At 41.7% G+C, this 15047-nt stretch overlaps 1 protein-coding gene across 4 annotated transcripts in view; it reads left to right on the top strand.

Annotated features, from left to right (window-relative positions):
* abca2 (ATP-binding cassette, sub-family A (ABC1), member 2) overlaps nucleotides 1–13439 on the top strand; it is a 478875-nt gene extending 465436 nt beyond the window's left edge. For all 4 annotated transcript variants that reach the window (XM_069932956.1, XM_069932974.1, XM_069932964.1 and 1 more), the window contains 3 exons: nucleotides 2860–2997; nucleotides 4200–4406; nucleotides 9553–13439. In XM_069932956.1, coding sequence (XP_069789057.1) covers nucleotides 2860–2997; nucleotides 4200–4406; nucleotides 9553–9588 — 381 coding nt within the window. In that variant the 3' untranslated portion in view covers nucleotides 9589–13439. The remainder of the gene's footprint in view (nucleotides 1–2859; nucleotides 2998–4199; nucleotides 4407–9552) is intronic.
* The last annotated feature ends 1608 nt before the right edge of the window (nucleotides 13440–15047 follow it).

Below are 15047 nucleotides of genomic sequence, written 5' to 3'. Positions count from 1 at the left end.
GCAGGGAGTGGAGACACAGTGTGCCTCCTCAGGGTGAAAAGGAGAAGCAGAGGAGACAACCCTATGAGACAGTGACCACAGCAGCAGGCCAACAAAAGGCTCTGAGGCTGCAGTACACACAGGCGGTGGCCTGTTGGTGACTCAAGGTTGCTGGCGACTGCAGTCACTGGACTCGCACTTCTGGCTCGAGATTGGCTGAAGGAGGTACCAGTTAACAAGACCAGGAGTCAAGACCATGCCGAGAACACCAAAGGCGTTTTGATCATGTCATAAGTTTGGATCTGGAGCTAGGGTTGCTGATGGTTTAGAATGGAGTCTGTATGACTGCGGGAGCTCTGGAGGCGAATCCTCAGACATTCAGCTGATGCAAATCTGTCTCCCCTACAGCAGACTAAAACTATTTTACTCCTGTTTTATTACATGACAATAAAGGAATCTTTAAACTTTGACTCATTAGACAGTAGATTGCCCAGGCAATATATAAGGTGCTGTTCAGTTAGTTTGCAGTGGGTCTCATTCTGGCAATGAAGGACAGATTAGAGTGGGAATGGAACAGGGAGTGGGAAGGGAGGGGGTGTTGGAATGGCATGAAACAGGAAGTTCAGGATGATTATTGAGGATAGAGTGCAAAACGGCCCCCAAGTCTACACTTGGTCTCACCAATGTAGAGGAGGTCACACCACGAGCACAGAATGTAGTTGATGAGGTGGGAGGAGGGGCACGTGAATCTTTCCCTCACCTGGGAGGGCTACTTGAGTCTCTGGATGAAGGTGAGGGAGGAGGTGTGAGAGCAAGAGCTGCAGGGGAATGTATCAGGGGTCATGGAGAGGCAGGGGAGGACGAGGAATCAGCAAGGGTGACATTGAGGAAGCATTCTCTTGGTGAAGTGATGGGGTGGGGTTGACATGCCTGGTGATGGGGTCTAGCTGCAGCTAGCAGAAATGATGGAGGAATCTTTCTTTAGGATCATTGATCAATTTTGCATTGCTCAATGGTCATTTATGATACAGATGCCTTATTTTGTAATCAGGAAAAGTGGTCACCTTCCATCTCCACTGTGTGTGCAGTTGAGAAAAATTTGCATTTAACATAGCACCTTCCACAAGATTCAAACTTCCTGGCCAACAAAATACTTTAGTAGAAAAATGAGCAGCCACATTTAAAGTTAGACATACAGCATGATAATAGGCTCTTTTGCCCACAAGCCCGAGTTGCCTAATTACACTCAATTGACCTACAACCCCTGTATGATTTGAACGATGGGAGGAAACCAGAGCACCCAGAGGAAACCCATGCAGACTTGGGGGAATGTACAAACTCCTTAATGATAGCACCTGATTTGAATACCAGTCTCTGGCACTGTAACAGCATTGCGCTAACCGACTCGCTAACCGTGCCGCTGTCATTGATGTTGGTTAAGGATCAGAATTAGCCAGGATGCTGGTTCACGCGAGTGCCATGAGTTCCTTAATATTCACTAATAATATAGACTAGAAATTGTTATCATTACAATGTAGAATGGAAGCACAATTATCACTGGAATGTAAAATAGGAAGTCAAGGGAATGAAAGATGAATGTGTCCCAGGGAGGAACAAAACCACATTTATTTGTGGTGAATTGTTCCCATTTATTGCACTGCTACAGTCAAGACAATTTGGTAAAGTTCCTATCAGAGTATTGCAATTCTGGAATGTGCCGGTTTTTTAGATGTGTCACAGCTTGGTACAGGAACTGCTCTGCCCAAGGTCACAAGGAATTACAGAGAGTTTCTCAGACTATCATGTGGACCAACCTCCCCTCCAACAACTCCTTCTGCACTTCCCACCACCCTGGGAAAGCAGCCAGCACAATAAAAGTCCCACCCCTCCCTGGTTACACTATCTCCTCCCTCATTCTATCGGGCAGAAGATCCACAAGTTTGAAAACATGGCCCATCAGATTCAAGGACTGTATCTTTCCTGCCATTATCAGAGAGTTGAAGGGCCTTGTTAATGAAATGATGCTCACTCCCCCCATCTTTTTTCCCTCTGCTGCCTTTTCCCTAGTGTGCTCTCTCTCTCTTCTCTTTTCCCTCTGTCTCCTTTCACAGAGCCAAAATAATTTCTTCCCTTTCCTCTTACCATCTCCAAATAACACCTTCCCTTGCCATTCTTCAGTTTTTTTCTGATGCCTTCCTGTTCTTTGCTTCTACGTTGAAGTACGCCAGTAATATATTTTTTACCCCCTTTGGATGCTGCGAGACCAGCTGATTTCCTCCAGTACTCCTGTATTTTTTACTTTAATGAAATGATTCTGCCCTTACACTGTTTTAATTGATTTTTTTTCTCTTTAAACCAGTGGTTCTCAACCTTTTTCTTTCCACTCACATAACACTTTAAGTAATCCCTATGCCATCGGTGCTCTGTGATTAGTAAGGGATTGCTTAAGGTGGGATGTGAGTAGGAAGGGAAGGTTGGGAATCCCTGCTCTAGACCCAATTATTACTGAAATATTTTGCTTGAGAAGAAAATTGTCATTGGCCAATTTCCTTTAGAGTTATGAAACTGTGCACATAATGAGTCAATTGAGTGAAATTAAAACAGTGGTTTTCAAACTTTTTCTTCCCACCCACATACCACCTTAAGCAATCCCTTACTAATCACTGAGCACCTATTCCATGGGGCATACTTAAAGGGGTATGAGTGGAAAGAAAAAGGTTGAGAACTACTGCTCTAAATCTATACTCTGCACTTCTGTTTTATTTTTCCCTACCTGTCATATTGAAGGATAGGTTGACTTGCCTGGATAGCAAGAAACAGAAAGATTGTTAATGCATTTCAGTACATGACAATAAACAATTCAATTCTATTTCATTCTAGGAGAAACACCATACAAAAGTTCAATACCAGCTGAAGTCAGAAAACATCTCACTGGCTCATGTTTTCAGTAAGATGGAACAAGTCGTTGATGTGCTGGGAATAGAAGATTATTCTGTCAGTCAAACGACACTGGACAATGTGAGTAACCCGTGAAGCATAAGAAGGGCAATGATAATTTCACCATAACCAGTCGCGCATTTAACATTCTCCGAAATAAGTCCGCAATATTCATGGTACAAGAATGAAGAAATTAGACCGCAAAAAGAACACAAAAAAACCCTGGCACCAACTCTTTTGTGGGCATTGTTGGCACATGCTTTAAGCAATAGCAAATGGGCAGCAGAGTAGTGTAATGGTTACTCCAACACTGTTACAGCACCAGCGATGTCAGTTCGAATCCGTTGCTGTCTAAAGTGTATGTACGTTCTCCCTGTGTGTTTTCTCTGGGTGTCTTCCCATCCTCCAAAAATGTAAAATGTTTTTTACATGTAAAATGTAAAAGGTTCATAGGTTAATTGGGCAGCAAATGCTTCATGGGCTGGAAGGGCCTTCTGGCGAGCTGTATATTAAATAAGTAAAATGGCATTCTTTAAAATTTACCATTCAAAATAATGTAGTAAGTTCCCATCTGTACCTAGAAATTCTTTGATGTTTTGTTCAACTATGCATGTAAGCTTTAATAATTGTCATAAATTAACCATTTTAAAATAATATTTAAAAATTAGTTGACAGCAGGCAATAAATAATTCTGATTAATTTAGGTAACAAAAAAGCGACTCAAGCAGTTTTTCAGTGCCCTCGATACATTTATGTTCTAAACTCACCCACTTCTCAGCTGCTGTTTAACCCTCAAGCATCTGGTCCCAAAATACTTTCACCAGGTCCTGTTGCATGTTAATCAAATCAATCTTTCCGCACCCAGAGAACGACCCTGTCCTCAGTAGCGCTTGTTGCATAATGTCTCGAAAAAAATCTTTCTTGGACACACTCAACAAATTTCACCCGATTGTAGTAAGGAAATCTCAGTCAACATTGGAAGAGTTGCAATCCACCACTACTAGAACCCTGATACTCCTGCATCTGATCTGCCAATTCCAGCTGACTCTTTGGAACCTCCAGCAACATGATCACTCTTCCATTCCTTTATCCTTACCCATTGGACTATCTCTTTGGTCCAGGGGCCCTGACTATCTCTGTGGACTTGTTTTCATCCTGTATAATTCCATGACTCTATTCCCTGTAAGCTACAGTTTCTGCAGCAGATGGCATCTGCAAGATGCACCTCTGGGAATGTTTGTTGATGTTGTTGAGGGCCCCTCTGTCTCTTCTCATTGTTGCAGGTATTTGTAAACTTTGCAAAGAAGCAGAGTGACAACCTGGAGCAGCAGGAAACAGTCAGCACTGGGAGCATGCACTCACCCGTCAAGCGCATTCTTAGCCTTCTGCGGCCAAGGGGCACCCCAACAGAACTACAAGCTCTGACCATTGATGAACCCGAAGAATTAGAGAGTGACGACGAAGGGCTAATCAGCTTTGAGGAGGAGCGTGTAAGTACTCCAGTAAAGTTCTCTCAAGCATCCATAGTCAGGCAAAGATGTCCATCAGGGTTTCCTTCCATAGGAACCATAGACCAATACTGAATGTTCTCATAGCCCATTTCCCTAAGAACGTGTTGGAAAAATCAGTGGAAATCAGAGTGGATGGAGTATTCAGGCATTGTGATGAAGGGGAAAGGAACATGGAGAGCACCCTCTCTATCCATGGTGAAGGGGCTCTCAAAGGACTGGCACTGTAGCAATGGAACTAAGATTACAAGTTCAGATTATTGTCAGAGTATATACATACATCATAAACAACACTGAGATTTTTTTCCCCTGCAGGCGAGACAGAATCACCACTTATTGTTGTAAACAAATAAATAAATGTAAACAAACTGACTGCAGAGAAAAATCAATAAAATGCAAGAGTCTCTGATTGAGATGGTTGTTGAGGAGTCTAATGGTTGAGAGGTAGATGCTGTTCCTGAACCTGTACCTCTTTTCTGATGGTAGCAGCAAGAACACAGCATCAAGTCACCTTTATTTATCGTTCATTCCTTGCTCGCACGGTAAAGATGAGATAGCATTTCTCCAGAACAACGGAGCATATTTACATAAATATAAGTTAGAATAGAAGTTAAACACATTAAAATATTAAGACTTATACATTAGTTGTCCACTGATGCCAAATCTGGATGTATGGGCCTGAGTGCTGCAGTACCTTCTACCAGATGGCAGAGGGAAGAGCAGTTTACTTGAGGGGTGTGTGGAATCCTTCGCCTGCATCGTGTGTTGTGAATGTCCTTTGTGGTAGGAAGAGCTCCATTGATCTTTTCCGCTGACTTCACTATCCTCTTCAGGATCTTGAGTTCTGAGGTGGTACAGCTTCCAAACCAGGTGGTGTTGCAGTTGCATAGGATCCTCTCGATACATCATCTGTAGAGGGAGGGGGTCAGAAGGTCAAGTAATGTAGAAGGGAGGGTGTGCTGAGGATGTTGGTAGAAAGTTTCCTTCTTGAACAGATTTCCCATTTAACAACAGTGCAGGCTAAGACCATGTTATCACAAGGAATAGGAGCAGGAGTCGGCCATCCGTCCCATCGAGCCTGCTCCACCATTCAATAAGATCATGGCTGATCTGATCATTGACTCAACTCCACCTTTTCCCCATATTCCTTCATTCCTTTTTTATTTAAAAATATATCTAACTGAACTTTAAATATGTTTAATGAAGTCGCCTCAATTATTTTCCTGGACAGAGAATTCCACAGATTTACTACTCTCTGGGAAAAACAGTTTTTCCTCATCTCCATCTTAAATCTACTCCTCTGAATCTTGAGTCTGTGTCCCCTAGTTCTGGTCTCACCTACAAGTGAAAACAATTTTCATCCCTCTATCTTATCCATCCCTTTCATAATTTTATATTTTTATATCAGATCTCCTCTCATTCTTCTGAATTCTAGTGAGTATAATCCCAGACGTATTATTCCAGCATGTAACGAATGAAATAACATTATGTCAAAAGTAACCCTGGAAATTATAGGCCCGTGAGCCTGTCATTAGTAGTAGTTAAATTATTGGAAGGTGTTCTAAGAGATCGGATGTACAATTATTTTTCAATAGCCATGGATCGATTAGGGATAGTCAACATGCAATTTGTACATGGTAGGTCATGTTCAACCAATCTTATAGAGTTTTTCAAGGAGATTACCAGGAGAGTTGATGAAGGCTGTGGATGTTGTCTACATGGTCTTTAGTAAGGCCTTTGACAAGGTCCCACATAGGAGATTAGTCAAGAAGGTTCAGATGCTGGGCATTCATGGTGAAATAATGAACTGGATTCAACAATGGCTGGATGAGAGAAGCCAAATAGTAGTGTGGATGATTGCTTCTCAGATTGGAGGTCTGTGACTAGTGGTGTGCCTCAGGGATCAGTGCTGAGACCATTATTGTTTGTCATTTATATCAATGATCTGGATGATAATGTGTAAATTGGATAAGCAAGTTTGCACATGACACTAAGACAGGAGGTGTTGTGCACAGCGATGAAGGTTTTTCAAAGCTTGCAGAGGCATCTGGACCAGATGGAAAAATGGGCTGAAAACTAGCAGATGGAATTTAATGCAGACAAGTGTGAGGTGCTGCATTTTGGAAGGACAAACAAAGAAAGGACATACACAATAAATGGTAGGGCACTGAGGAGTTTGATAGAACAGAGGGATCTGGGAATACAGATACATAATTCACTGTAAGTGACATCACAGGTGGATAGGGTTGTAAAGAGATCTTTTGGCATATTGGCCTTCATAAATCAAAGCACTGAGTACAGGAGTTGGGGTATTATGTTAAAGTTATTTAAAACAATGGTGAGACCAAATTTGAACTATTGTGCAGTTTCGGTCACCTACCTACAGGAAAGATATCAATAAGATAGAAAGAGTGCAGAGAAGATTTACTAGGGTGTTGCCCGGACTTCAGGAACTGAGTTACAGGAAAAGGTTAAACAGGTTAGGACTTTATTTCCTTGAGCATAGAAGAATGAGGGGAGATTTGATAGAAGTATTTAAAATTATGAGGGGGATAGATGGAGTAAATGTAGATAGGTATTTTTCCACTCAGGGTAGGTGAGATACAAACCAGAGGACATGGGTCAAGAGTGAAAGGGGAAAGGTTAGGTGGAACGTGAGGGATATCTTTCTTACAGACAATAGTGGGAGGGTGGAATGAGTTGATAGCTGAAGTGGTGAATGTGGGCTAAATTTTAACATTTAATAAGAATTTGGATAGATACATGGATGGGAGAGGTATGGAGGACTATGGATTGGGTGCAGGTCAGTGAGACTAGGCAAAAAAAAATGGTTTGGCACAGTCTAGAAGGGCCGAAGAGGCCTGTTCCTGTGCTGTAATGTGATATGGTTCTATATCAATGAAAATAGGGTTAAGGTCATGAGGATGGCTGACAAAGGATGTGCAGTTGGAATTCCTCACTTGGTGCATTGAAACCTGGAAGTGATTGTGAATGTGATCTATTCTGGGAAAAATAATATCCCCAGAGCACTGGTAAAGCAGTGCCATGGATCCACATTCTTTCCTTTCTGGGATGAAGTCGCAGTTAATTTATAATTTGTGAATGACCAGCTAGTGATTTGGACCTTCAATACAGAAATATATCTTGGAATCCTGCCTCAGCAGCTAGAGAATTTCAATTCAAGCTATTGGGTTAATTTGAATTCTGGTAAAGGAAAATGCTAGGTTGGCTAGTTATGAAACTACAGCATTGTTTCACAAACCTTTCTTGGACACAAATGACATTCTCGAGAGCAAGCCTGCCCATTTGTCTAGTTTATATGTGAATTCAAACCCACCCAATGACTCCTCCTCTCATCACAGATCAGGATCAATTAGAGTTGGACAATAAATACTGATAGAGCCTGCAATTTTCACTTCCTATAAATGAACAGATGTTAAAAATTTGCTTCGGATTTTCAGAATTATTGTCAAGAGTACATACTTGACGTCACATGCAACCCTGAAATTATTTTTCCTGTGGGTGAGGCAGAAATACTACTTATTGGAAGTGCAAAAACAAAGTGATTCAACATGCACATGTAAATAAGTTTAAAAAATGTAAATAAACTGTGGAATACAGAGAGAAAAAAAAAATCAATAAAATGCACATAAGACTGACTCCTGATTGAGTTTGCAGTTGAGGAGTCTGATGGTGGAGGGGTAGCCGTTGTCCCTGAACCTGATGGCGCGAGTCTTAAGGCAACTATACCTCTTTCCTGATGGTAGTAATGAGAACAAAGTGTGTGCTTGGTGATTTGGAACCTTGACATTTGTTGCTGCTCTCCGACAGCAGCATTCCCTGTAGATGTTCTCGATGGTGGGGAGGATTTTGCCTGTTATCTCCTGGCTGTGTCCACCACCTTTTGGAGGGCTTTACGCTCAGGGGTATTGCTGTCCCCATACCAAACCATACTTTCCATCAAACCTCTGTAGAAATTTGCCAGGGTTTCTGATGTCATACCAGACCTCTGCAAACTCCTGAGGAAGTGGAGGCGCTGACGTACTTTCTTCATGACGTTATTAATGTGTTTGGTCCAGTAAAGATCCTCCAAGATAGTGACTCTCAAGAACTTAAATTTGCTCACCCTCTCTACCTCTGATCCAGCAATGATATCACTTTAACAGCAGGTCCCACTGCTAACACCAGGTCCCACTGTTAACACCAGATCCCACTGGTAACAGCAGGTACCATTGCTAATAGCAGGTCCCACTGTTAACACCAGATCCCACTGCTAACAGAAGGTCCCTGCTGAGATTGATTGAGAAATTGACAGGCTCTTGTTTAGTCATGTCATCAAAGGTTATAGGGAGAAGGTTGGGCAGTGGGACTCAGTAGGAAAATAGTTCAGCTCATGATTGAATGACAGGCAGACTTGATTGGCTGAGTAGCCTGTTTCTGCTCCTATGTGTCTTATGGTTTGGTTGCAAACAGCAGGTCCCACTACTAACAGAAGGTCCCTTTGGTCACAGCCGATCCCACTGCTAACAGCGGATCACGTTGCTATCAGAAGATTCTGTTGTTCACAGCAGGTCCTGTTGCTTTGCCTTCTGAGTGAAGAGAATTGCAGGGGTTACTGGCCATAATCCTTCAATGCTCTTTGGTTCCAGAAAGTAACACTTGTTATTTCTTTGTTCAAACAAAATGGGAGCAATGATAAACCCAGTAACGCCAGATCAGTCAGTTTAACCTCTGATAGGAAAGCTTGTAGAAACATTGATCCAAGACAGGATCTTTCATTTCCTTTGGATATTCTTGTTTCCTACATGGGGATGGGTGAATTGGCTTCTATAAATGACCTCTTAGTCTTGGTAGGCACCAAAATATTTAAGCTGGATTTGATGGACAGGTGAAAGAGAATACATTGTGTGGGAACAAGGAAATATGGAAAGGAGGGCTGAGATTTCTGCTTGGATCAGGCATGGATGATGTAGGATGAATGCATGCCTCTTGTGTGTACCATGAGAACATAGTGTGGGGTAGATTTGATGGATCACCTGAACCTTTCCTCCCATTGATTCATTTTGCTAGGAAGTGTAGTTTTAATGCCTGGTTCTTGATTTCTGTCCTCTGCTTTTCTCTTTGTTAGGCTCAGCTTTCATTCAACACGGACACTTTGTGCTGAGAGGGTGATGTTCCTTCCCCCACCCTCCCCAAAGAAGTCCATCTCTGAAGACCTTGTACACGGCGATCTAAGAACTGTGCATCATCCCAGCACTATCAAAGGCAGTGCTGGGAATAAGGAATGGAGGTGACTGAATCTATGAACGATTATTCCTTTGAGCTAAACCACTTCAGATGAAGACATTAAATCCACCGATCAGCAGGGAATGCAGATCAGTTGGCATGTGTGCTTTTGTTACCCATGCCTTTTTTCCTAAGAAAGTGTTGGCGAAGTCTTTCTCCAATAAACATGAGTCTGTTAGATTTTATTTAATGCAGAGTTGTTTTATTTTAATGTACTGTTAATATGGTGTATAATACCTGTCTGTTGTGCACTTGAATATTTTCAAAAATTTAAAGAGCAATGCAGAAATGATGAGCAAAGCATTTAGAATCTTTATTTTCAAATACAAAAGTATGGTAAACACTCAGATATATGACCCTTGCCAAAGCAACACGTGCATGAATTTAGTCAGTGCATCCTTGGCTTCTGAACTGCAGAGATTAAAAATGAGAGGGGGGGGGTTGGGATTCCACTACACTCCTTCTCCTGACTGCCCCCTACCCCACCAACTAACTGAAAGGTTTTTAATGCTACCCTGTTTAACATAAACACTTTAATTTAAAGTAACCACCACCATTGCTTTTCGGACAGAGTGCAGCGGGTGGTTAGCTCATGTTAGACAAGCTGATTAGGACGTTCAACTCCAGAATTGGACACATCAGGATTTTTTGGATTATTATTGCTTGGGCAGAATCCTAAGAATGAAAATGAGATTCTATTTTTAAAAACTATATTCTTACAGCAACATATTCTTGTCTTCTGACTAAATCCATTATGATTATTCATTGTTGCTTTTAAGGCCCACCCACATCTTCATTGATGAAACCAAGGCAAACTCATTGTTATGGTCAAGACTGTATCCGTGCACTGCATTGACCTATCCTCTTTAGGAAGCACGGTCACTCCTCCAGGTCATTACCCCATTGTAAGAGGTGGACATTCACAGGGTAAGGGGTGGACATTCATATGTTAGCATCACTTTAAAGACAAATTGCCTTATTTGGACTTGAGTGATCTATTCAATATTATAATGACCATTTGGCTTATTTGAATGTGGGATGAAAAAATTCAATTCCAACTGCCCTGTTCAGTTCTGTAGAATACAGAGAACTACACAGGGTCAGGTACCATGTTCCCAGGATGGTTTTGGCTTACTGTCTCTAGTATGGGCTGTAAAAACACTTATAAGGGATAAATTCATCCTTGAACATGTGTTAAACAGGCTGGAATAGATTGCAAGCATTGGGCTTTGATTCTGATGTTCAAAGCTATTGGGTTTATGACCAAGGTCAAACTTCAACCCCTTTATTTTTAATTTTGGTTATTTATTCTTGACTTTGTATCTGAACTAGCATAGAGTTGTTTATTGCATCCCATACAAGTACTTGCCAGATTTAAGCACAAAGTAAATAACATGCAAAATTCATCTAACTTTCTTAAAATCTTTCACCTATTTATTACATCTGAATTTAAACCCACCCTTGGCAGCTGAATTGGAAGCAAGGTGGAATCAAGAAGCACTGCAGCCGAATACTGGTGGGCAATGCCAAAGCACATTCTGAGCCAAGACTTAAATGTAAGGAACCATTTGACGAGTTGATAGTTTTTCCTTTGAACAAATGCATTCTATTCAATCTGAAATGTGCCTGATGTTTGCACTCTTGAGTGTTTACGCTAAGCTGCAGCACTCACAACATCCAAACTTAAGCTTATTGTCACAGCTTCTCTTGAAGGTGCTCTATTTAAAGTAAGTATGAGCAACCCAATGCAACCTTGACCCTGATGTAATTAGAGGTGAATGGGTGGTGTTGAAGCAGCAGATTATTATAAAGATTCTAAATAGGAAGCATTGAGATATAACTCACATCTGAAATGGAATGTCTCATCTCTGTATATTTTTCACCTTGCAATTGAAATGTATTTCCAATAGTGTCCATAATGTCAAAGTAACATTGTAGTTGGCACTTCAACTGAATTGAAGGCTGAGATAAAGTGAGCTGAGGTGTTTGCCTGTTGACCTGGTTGAGTATCCAACTGGACATTAAACTCAAGCTGTGTACCTACTCAGTAAAGTGAACAGAGAAGGAAGGGTAATTAATCTTCGTATTTCCACAGAACAGTTTATTCATTTGTTTTCAAAGTCATTTCTTCTGCTCAGTTAGAGCTTTGGAATTATGATGAAGGTTTTGGGCCATGGTGGCAGCTTTGTTGATATTTTTTATGTCTTTTGGCACATCTTCATATTAATCAGGGCAATAAAAATGAAAGGTAAGGGAAGTAATTTGAAGATTGTTAGAATTTTTTTTTAATCAGCCTTGTTAATTCTGACCTTGTATTTAAATGGAGAATGAAAATAACAAGATTTAAATATGTCATATTTGTCTTCATTTTGGATTTGTTCTGAATTTTAATTTTCACTTCATTGAAGAATTCATCAATTGATGTGAACACTGTTAAATGTAAACTGCTTGAATTATGTCCATGCATTGTGCCTTGAAACATTTTAATCCCATCTTTGACCCAACACACTTAAATACTGGTGATCACAATTTTTAGAACGCTGCACTTTTTTCCGAGAAATTATCCTAAGAAGCTTAGCTCAAACAAGGTATGAGACACAATGGGTTGTATGGATTGTGCAAAACTAAAAACTGCACGGTGAGGAGAACAGAGATTGAGATTCCTTTTGAAAAATCGAGAGAAGCATAATCATTTAATTCAGCATATGTATTTTCCGCAGGTATTGATGAATCTTGGACCGGGTTATCCTGAGGGACAGACCATGAATGTGATGCTGCTCTTAATTTGCAGCTTACTGCGGCAAAGTTGGCTGCTGCATTTCCAACAATTGTGTTGGACAATTACATTATTTAGTGGTATTGTCAACCGGGATATTCACACAGTAATGTCATTAAGTAGAGCTGGGAAAAGCAGGGGAATGTTCAAAGTCAACACTCCAAATAACAGAAAGCCTTCAAGGTCACTTTCCTGCAGTGGGTTTCACACTTGCCAAGAAAAAAAAAATGAAATCAAAAATTCTCGCTCATTTGTTCCCGATTATTTTCTTAATGTCTGACACACCCAAAATGGTGAACTTACCACACTAACTAGCTACGTAACAGTTAGTTTCAGTAGGTTTTTAAAGAGGGCTGGTTTGTCCCACTCCATTCCAATGTAGCAGGAGGTATAAATGATACAAGTCTGTTGCAGTGGCTATCATAAGATACTGTAAAATAGGATTAGTACATAAGCAATTCAATGGTATTAATAGTCATCTTAATGGTCTGGAGCTTCATTGCTAGTCTGAACAAACGCCCATTCAAAACTTTGGCCTCCCTCTTAACCCTTCAACACCAATTACAAAATCCCCAGAAAAATCTCCTGACCTAAAGATCACCACTTTTCAAGACCTTATTTTTAAAAGGCTTCCATTGATTTTTTTTCCCCCCCCCAAGTCTTGGCACCTTTCCAAGACATTGAGTTTGCAACATTCATGTATATTTTTGCAAAAAAGTTGCATCTGGCCTGTGTTGAGCTCAGCTTTCAGCAGAGGTTAATTTGTGTGTCAATGGAATATTTGAGGTGCTTGTTTGCGAGAGAAGTGGGCATGTTAAATGGTGTCATATCTGCACATTTCTGAGTGTCTTGTTTATGGGTTAGAAGCACCCAACATTGTTGTAAGAGTTTTCATTCAGGCCTATGACAGAACATCCTGCTGGCTAAATAAATATTTGTTTTGTTGTATAAAACTCTTCTGTAGAGCTTTTGGCTTTTCAATTTGATAGATCTACATGGACAAAGAATATATTTTATTATTCAGAAGTAGCTGCTCACCCTATTAATCCTATCCAATATCTCCAAGAGCTTTATTGATTAACTTTTCCCCCAATTCCATACAAAATATCAAGGAATAGCATATCTTTCCACAAGCAAAGTGAGATAGACAGTGGCAGATGGTATTCCCACCTATGAACCTGCAGTGAAAGTAGGAGAGTCTACTGCCACATTCTGTAATCTCCTGCCCAACATATTTCTCACCTATCAGTTGATGTCACACCAGATCATCGCCAGTCTCTTGCAAATTGTAGGAAAGTTTATCAGACCTATACTAAGGATGCCTTGCAATGTGTCTACCACAAAAGTTAAATGTAATACTCGAGTCACCAAAGCTCCAAACCACAGCGACGAAGCAGATCGTCCTTCGGCCTTCCAATTACAGACACCAGGGTTTGTTGCAAACCTTCAATGCAGCCTATGTGGCGTGCTCACGTTTTCCCTGTGACTGTGTAATCCTTCTGTTTCACCCCACACTCCAAAGATATGCAGGTTGGCAGGCTAATTGACCACCATAAGTAACAATTGGGTGTTTGATGATACAGTTGGGTGGTAGGAGATTTGGGAAGCATTGATGGACATTTGACAAGGAATGGATGACAGTAAAAAAGGGGGATAGCATTGATCTGAGAACTGGCATCGACTTGATTGAGTGCACAGCCACTTCCTATGCTCTAAGAATAATATAATTTTGACGAATATCCTAGATCAGTGGTTCCCAAACATTTTCATGCTGCCAATCCTAATTGGCCTCCAGGCCACACACCGAGCACCCTCCCCCCATACAACAGAGCATGGGAGGGGGGTTTACTGGAGGCATTGAGGGGGATAGTGGCATCACTGAGCAACGTGGGAGGGTTAGTGGTGGTGTTGACCGGGGTGGGGGGATAGTGGCGGCACAATGCAGGGTGGGAGGTTAGTGGTGGCACTGAGGGGGGTAGTGGTGGCACTAGAGGAGGTTAGTGGTGGCGCTGAAGGAGGGTGGTGGAAGAGCTCATCGGGTTAGTGGCAGCACTGTGGGGGGGCTGTGGAAGCATAGTTGAGAGGGGGTGGTGGTGGCGCTGAGAGGGGGTGGTGGCGGCGCTGAAAGGGGGTTATTTGCAGCACTGAGAGGGGCTGGTGGTGGCGCTGAGTGGAGTGGTGGCTGTGCTGAGAGGGGGTTTAGTGGTGGTGCTGAGGCGGGGGGTTTAGTGGCGGCGCGGGGGGTGGTAGCGGCATTGAGAGGGGGGGTGGCAGTGCTGAGATAGGGGTTAGTAACACTAATATAACATGATGGCCACCGAGACGAGCTCTTGTGAGAATGCCTTGTCGCCATTTATTTTGCTCACTACTGCCACCCCAATTCTGGCCAGAAAATTACTGCACTGGCTTCTTCATTAAACTTTGCAGCAAAGTGAATAATAACAAGACTGAAGATTCAGAGCATCTTTTTTCTCACCACCCCCTTGGATCAAAGCAAAGGTGCCCACTTTGGGATTCACTATCCTAGATCTTCCTAAGCACAAGGGTGCTAATTAAATTGG

Source organism: Narcine bancroftii, chromosome 1 (genome assembly GCF_036971445.1).
Source record: "Narcine bancroftii isolate sNarBan1 chromosome 1, sNarBan1.hap1, whole genome shotgun sequence".
Classification (NCBI taxonomy): domain Eukaryota; kingdom Metazoa; phylum Chordata; class Chondrichthyes; order Torpediniformes; family Narcinidae; genus Narcine; species Narcine bancroftii.
This window is presented reverse-complemented; position numbering and strand designations above follow the sequence as displayed.